This window comes from Papilio polytes, unplaced genomic scaffold (assembly GCF_000836215.1).
Source record: "Papilio polytes unplaced genomic scaffold, Ppol_1.0 DF824180.1, whole genome shotgun sequence".
NCBI lineage: Eukaryota > Metazoa > Arthropoda > Insecta > Lepidoptera > Papilionidae > Papilio > Papilio polytes.
Window position 1 is genome coordinate 1840579 of NW_013525024.1, and position 7768 is coordinate 1848346.

Below are 7768 nucleotides of genomic sequence, written 5' to 3' on the forward strand. Positions count from 1 at the left end.
CGCGCCGAGTGTCCGGTTGCAGATGCCAGATAAAAAAGGACCTCCATTGTCATTAATTGCGCCAATTTTTGCTCAACCATAGACGGGGCGATATATTTTGAAAATGACAAGTGACGTTTGCATTTAAAAAATTTTGGACTTAGTAGTTGGAAAAGTTAAATAGGGTTATGATGACATAAAGTTATTAAGATTTTTTAACAAAATTTACATACTAAATCTTTTTACTCTTAAAAAAAGAGTGTAATATGTCGATGTTGATATGTTGGCGAGATAAAAAAAACGTCTAAAAGATGTAGCAGACAGCACTTAAGCGCCGACGTCGAGTCGTGGACGTGGTTTGTCAACATGGCGGACACCCTCGTCAGCTGACGCGCACAGAACTTTTCACGCTCAACTTACGAGCTTCAGCGACAAAATTCCTTGTCTATGGTTAAAGAAAAGTTTAGAAAAAATATAACCAGTCTATGGAAGCACGTTTGAAAATTATTTGTGTGACTATATTGGATTCTCTTGCAGAATTGTATAGAAATGTGTAGCATAGCATAGACAAGAGAGAGACAGATTTCTGGGTACGTGGAAAATCGATAATCATCTACTAACAACCCAGTGGAACTAACTATACCATTCCAATTGTCCAAATGAAGAATACTTAAAGATTACTGACTTAAATAAAAAAGCAAATAATAAAGTGATAAATTAACGTTGAGATATAAAACATTTTGGACTTCATTATTTTGATGCATAAAGGACTCTTCCAGAAAGCATTAAAAAGAAACACCGAACAGATTTATCGTTATTTTAGTTCGTAACAAAGTTTTTGAAGTTCGTTTGAAACATTAATTTGAACAGTAAACTATCTCCGTCACATGCAATGAAGACGAACGACCCGTCTAATGAACGACTTAAATTTGACAAAGATTATGAATAAGAATGTAGACAGGACATTACATCGACACAAATTGGATTGAAACTTTGCTTTTCCGGGGCATTATTAAATAGTTAAATACCTCTATGCATAAGCACTTTTGCTGCTTTAGACCTCGTAATTAACAAAGTAAATTTTACCAATTTCTTAAAAAAACATACTGTAAAGCATACAACTGAATAACTTTCTATTGTTTCTAACTGTCCTTTAAAACGTGGAAAATGCAGAAGTACAAAAATACGTACAACCAAAACGTCCTCAAATATCTTTTTCGATTAGGTATTATTTGTCAAGTCTTTGTTTTTAATCTTTGGTGCAAGCTATCAGGCGTCTGTTAAGCCGACGCACTTGTTTCCGCGCACCGCATGTAGCCAACTTTTTATCCTTACATTTTTTCCGCACATAAAAAATATTGTAACACGAGCCGAACGGTATGCGGATGTCGAATGCGAGTGATCCTTCACTTCGCAGTTAAATTAATAAATTAGACGCATTGGCATTTTAGAAATTGTTACCGTTGCTTTAAGTATTTTTTACATGTTACTTTTTTTAACATAAATAAACCAGCGCTTGACCACGACTCCACCTAACCTAAGTGAAGATGCGGCCGAAGGATAGGGCGTGCTAGTTCAATGAGAGCTGATTCACCTTGCTCTTGAAGGCACCCACGTTACACCATGTGATTGTGCCAAAATTTAGTATACTAATAAAGAACACTATGATTATAAAATCGATATAAAACCATCAGCAGTTATCTTCATTACAATTGTCTCAAATGTATCGTTGAAAGTTAAAAGAGCTTTTATCATTGTCATCGACAGTTAACCTAATCTATAGGCAAATGAGTTAAAAATACAACAAACTTATGTTCTTATAAATCAGATCGCGATGTCGTAAGATACGATTTCTTTCAAAAATGTCATAACGAACTTTTTTTCCATTTCGCGTTAGTTGCGTCGGTTGAAATCGTCTGAAATTTTTGGCTGCATTTTTTCGTGACTTCTTCGGGTCCAATGCGAGTTTGCTCTAGCAGGAAATGATGTTCAGGAATGAGGATATATTCTCGTTAATTTGCTTCATAAATCATCGAGAATGTTGTTTCTGGCGTGTCGCGGAGAGCGGGAGGCGTCGATTGGACCTTTTTGTCGCTGAATTTTAAACATTAAATCGGTGCGTTTCGTATTTCAAAAGTTTTTCGGTCTTTTTTGATTTTTTTTTGTTTCGACAACGAATTACTTGTTTCAGACTTCAAAATGGGAGTTAAGTTTTTCGTTTTGATGTCAAATCGACTTGTATAAAATACTAACAACATAAAATAAACCGATTTGCAAGTATGACCTTTTGTGTCGTCAAGAATATTCGAGTATCTATAAATTTATAAAATACAGAAGTTATCTAAATATTTCGTAAAAAGATGTTAGTCGCGTAGTACTTAGTATTAATTAAAAAATAAGTGAAAATTTTTGAATTACGGAAGAACTTTGCCATCGAATCTGGAAAGTTACTAAGAAATATTCGCACGAAAAGTTATGTTGTTCGGATAATATTATGATTGTTTTGGGAATACGCCAAGTGGTAACCGATCCTATGACTTATTTGACCCCGGGGAGGGCCCGCTCCATGCCGGAACTTCCAGATAGTTCCCATATTAAAACTTGACTTGATTTACGATTCTTCTGCTATGGAAAGAAATGGCTGCTGATTTTATCTGGTCGTGTAAAAAAAATTAACAAAGTAACCTTCCATGACTTACATACTTAAACTTATTAAGACCTCAAAGGTCAAGATTTTTTCGTAGACTATTTATTGTAGACTATTATTCCTTATTGGCAATTCAAAGTAAATTTTATTAATCATAAGTAAATCAGTTCATTAGATATCAAAACTTCCGATTTCCTAAGCGTTTAGAGACGTCATTTCCACAACTAATTAGGCGAAAAGGTCTGTCCTTCAGGAAATGCCTGGCGGTTCAGGGTTCGCGTCCCGTGAGACCCTGCTCATTAGGCGCACACCTGCGCGAGCACGTGGACACTAAAACGTTTTTGTCACCGATGTGTACAGGATTTCACACTTTTCGAGTGTTCTGTAGTTACAAGATGTTAGAAGTGTTTCTTCTTTTCTGGAGGATTTGTAAATAAAGACTTTATAAATAGTTATTGTTGTAGGAATCATTTTTGACTGTTAATTTTTAAGTGTTTTAACATTCATCTATGTCGGTTTTTATGCTTAATAAGGATTTATGTCTCTTTAGTTTTTTGAATCGGACAACAATAATTTCCGGGGGATGCAAATATGATAAGATTTAATTCATGTCTACTTTTATATTATTTTTTTGGATAGCATGTAAAGTTATTATGTTCGTAGATTTCGTGTATCTACATTTTAAGACACCTTGCAGATTCAATAGATCGCACATTGCTTTCGATTACAATAGATCCCTTAAAAACCATTTGTGCCAATCCTTTCCACTCGTCGTTTTTTTCTTCCCATCCTTTATGCACCGACAACACTTGCGCAGGCGATTATTTGACAAGAATCTTTCTCTGAATACTATTTACTTTCTAAAGGTGCTCTATATTTTATATAAGGTAAACGCACCAGATATTGTCATGTAATACAATGAAATTGGAATAAAATGTTCTTATTGGCATAATTAGTACTTATGACAAAATTTAGTCATGGTATTTAATCTATAAAATGCTTTACTTCGATACTTGTTAATTGCACAAAATGTTTAATAAAACGTCAGTATATGTTAATATCTGATTGACTTAATACTTATTATTTCTTGTTATCTAATTCAATGTGTCGTATGAAGTAGTAATAAGCTAATTCTCATTATTAATTAGCAACGATTATATATAAGACTAAAATAAAATTAAAATGTGCATTTTTTGTGTCGCCGATTACTGGTACATTTACCTTACTGGCCAAAGGTGCGTTTACTAGACGGGTTGATTGAAAAGTTGCGTACATATTCCGATTGTGAAAGGACTGTTTATTGATCTAACATCTGCTGCAGCAATATGGCATGTCACTGACAAACGATGAAGTGTCAATGATAAAAGCTGCAATAATATGATATATTCGTCTTATAATCCGACCATTCCGGTCAAAATACATTTGTGACAATTTAGCGTTTTATAGGGCACTTTTTTGTAAAAATAATCCTTAGTAAGTCTAAGGGCCTGTCCCACTAAATTTTAAATTATCTGATAACTAACCAACGTGTAAAATACGTATTGGATATATTGGATTTTGTTACTTTATCTGTAAGTTTGTGACTTAATTGCCACTGTTTGGCTTGAAGAGGCATTTGCAGATTTACCGGACTTGAGGTGGCCGAGCGCTGATGCTGCTTAGCCTAAACCTCGTTTTTAGGTAACTAAGCTTGTGGGCTCCCTCAGGAGCCACGGCACGGACCGTTACCTCGTTATTATTGTATTTTCTTGTTATTATCTGACTGTACACAGTGACGTCATTTTTAAGCTATCTGAGCCTCTATCAGCCAGTGATGGGAAAGCCCTTATTGTTTTGTTTTATTCTTAGTTTATAAGGTCAAGCTACAAGTGTTTGATATGAACCTCCTTTCGCCTTCGGTTTGAAATGAAAAATAAGGGTAATAGTACCGTTTTAAACAATTTTAATCAAGTTAACTTTCTATCAAGGACACTAAATACTTTAACAAAATTTTAACAACTAATTGTCATGTAAATCAAAACTAATCCGTACCTTTTCTTTTATTTAATTAGTCTTGTTTCTACAAAATATTATAAATCATTATTTGTCTTCTAAACAAAGTGCCAAACAAAAGCTTCAAACGACAAAAATTGCTCCAAATATTCCCAATACCTCGTCCTTTATAGATCAGGTAATTATTTTTTGGTTTTAAAAAAAAGTTACTTTATGCAGCTACCCCGGTGAAAGTTTTCTATGGGATCCTCTCATGAACAAACAGACATAATGTATTTTTTACTATATGAGAATTTTGCAAAAAATTGCGCGAACCTTTCTCCGAAATGTCCGTGGGTTTCGACCACAAAAGGGTTTTGGATTTCACATACAGATGGCTTTTTTTTCTACAAATAAATAGAAAAATGTCTTTACTTGATATGTATTTGGTTAGAGTTTTATTTATAGTTTTAATTTAAAAAATGCTCTAACAATTACGACTTTTCCTTATTACGGTGTACTCCTCCATACTCATAAAATATGCGTTAAGTATATCAAATATCTGATATATGTACATATATCTGAGGCAAAATTAAAGTACGTATTTTAAGCTTTTAAGAGAGTTTAGAACTTAGGTTTTTTTTATCTTTACTTTATACTATTATAATAAAGCGTAAACACACACTTCTTTGTTGTCTAAGATGTCAGCAATTACAGCATATTTTTGAATAATTCTTTTTTTAAAAAAAGGCCATTAAACTTAAGGGGTAAATGTTTTGGATAAAAATGCTAATGTGGGAAAGAGACCATATGTTGCTGCCAACATCAAGAAAGAAAGATTGCTAAGGTTTGTCATGTGATTTTGACATTTGCTATTGATAATTTGACAAATGTAAACAATAAAATAATTATAATTTCTTGCGGATGATGCCGCATGGGAACAGCTAGTTAGTTATAATTTTTTTTTCAAAACGCACATATAAATAAAAAATTACAGTGAAGTGTTAACAGACACGAAAATTATGCTTCATGCGGTTTGATGGACGTCGACCTTTAAAGAAATCTTACACGCGATGTGGTTGACTGTTACATGAATTGTATAGCAGTTTTTGAGGTTATGTTTGGTTAATATTGAAGGCTATGATGAAATTTCTTCGGATTTTGTTCTTCATAGGCCTATTGTTTGGCTCTAGCGCTGACTAAAAGTTTCTGTATAATTCTTTAAAATTAACCATTAGTAAAATTACAAGGAAAAAATTTGCCAAAAATAATTAAAAACTCGTTTATTATTCCTCGTGTGTTATAATTAAGTTTAAAAAGATATCAATTTAGATAACATCTTTTGTTTCTTTAAATAGATTGTTTAAAGAATTAAAAAAAAATCTAGCTTACTTAATGTATTCTCTTTGTAATTAATTTGCATGCTGATTTTTTTTGCAGAAAACTTAATTTAAATGGCCATTTGACAAGGACGTGGGTCTATTGTTTAGAAAAAGGGATAAAAACGGCTCACTCGTGTAAGACGGTTTAGTAAACTTTTCTAATAAAATTCGGCTAATTATTTTAATTGACTAATTGTAGAAAAAAGCGTATTAAATTGAGTAAATTATGTATTTATATGAATATTTTTTGATCAGCGTTTTAACACGTTATAATTATTATAAAAAGGATTATATTCAAACTATTTTTCTGTTAATATCTTTGAAAAAACTTGCAATAAAACAACGATAAAAAATTATTACATTTATTTCTTTTCCAATCAATGAAAAATCTTACTTCGTAATTGACATTGGAGAATTATAACTAAAAATGCATTGAAACCTAACAGATACTCCATTCAAATAATGTTTCCATCAGCTGTAGGTAAATTTCACCTTTATACTAATCAGTTTAAGGTCTTTATTTGAATAAAGTTGATTAAAGTTGTCGTCGAGAAAGCTTCGGCTTATGCAAGCTTAATGGACGAAAACTAATTCTTGCAGTTTATTATACCTACATTTATGTTTATTAATTAGTTATAACATTATTAAAATATTTTTTATTCGTTTACTAAATTTTTAACTGCTCTATTTCTTTTCTTGTTAGCAAAAAAATACAAATTAAAGTTTTCTTTTTGAGGTTATAATTATACTCGTATTATAAAGATTGAAAAGATTGGTATAATAATGCTGCAAGAATACTTTAAGTTAAAACTATAGTATTATTCTGATACTTATTTTCTAGTACATTCTAAAAACTACGATTAAAAGATTCTCCAATACTTAATACATAAATTATATCCTTTTTTTTTAGTAGTATCATTTAAACTTTGTTACAAAACATTTGATAATAGACAATGTATTAAATTAAATATTGAGCAATGATTATGTGTGCAAGAAAATGGCAAAAAATCTTAAAATTAGCAGCCTTTGCAAATCTATATTAATTAAATTACAAAATGTATTTTGCGTAAATGTTTTTTATTTAGTGTTATTAGCATTAAACTATTTGTATTGATTTTTAATTTACATATTAGGAAATATTATGTAACTACTATATGTGGCTATGACATTACACGTGTCTCGTAATTCTTCTTACAAAAAAGATTTTGTGAATTATACAAAAAATATCGTTTCAACATTTTTTGACAGTTCGAAAACAGAAGCACAGTTAAAAAAGGACTTCTTTTACGAGTTTAACACTATTTTAAAATTAAAAATTATAATCTACAAATACAAATCGTAATCCATTCCTGTACTACCGCTCAGATAATCGTAGAAGTAAGCGGCCATTTCGTCCAGAGCTTCGAATCTTGGGTCGGGCAGTGCGTCATCGCGGACTGATCTAGCCGATCTGGAAATGAATCTAGAAAGATATGATATAAAATGATAGTTTCTACCATTAAAGACGCAAGTTCATAAATCTATCAAGTGATTACTTCGTTGTCCAGTATTTTTATAATAAGAACGAACTAGTGCATAATTCTTACATGATAATGTTGCATGGCTTTACAAATAACTTGACTATTTGTAAATCTTACTTCTTACTAACATTATAAATGTGAAAGTTTAGATGGATGGATGGATGGATGGATGTTTGTTAGAGTTTGTAGCCAAAACTGCTGAACGCATATCAATAAAATTTGGCATGAATTTAGAGGATAGCCTGGAAGAACATATAGGCTACTTGGTT

At 31.8% G+C, this 7768-nt stretch overlaps 1 protein-coding gene across 1 annotated transcript in view; it reads right to left on the reverse strand.

The window, feature by feature from the left end:
* Positions 1-6327: 6327 nt before the first annotated feature.
* Positions 6328-7768, reverse strand: part of LOC106111008 — a 12312-nt gene continuing 10871 nt past the window's right edge. Inside the window, exon 8 of the mRNA XM_013292976.1 lies at positions 6328-7441. Within this exon, the coding sequence (XP_013148430.1) occupies positions 7303-7441 (139 nt within the window). The 3' untranslated portion in view covers positions 6328-7302. The remainder of the gene's footprint in view (positions 7442-7768) is intronic.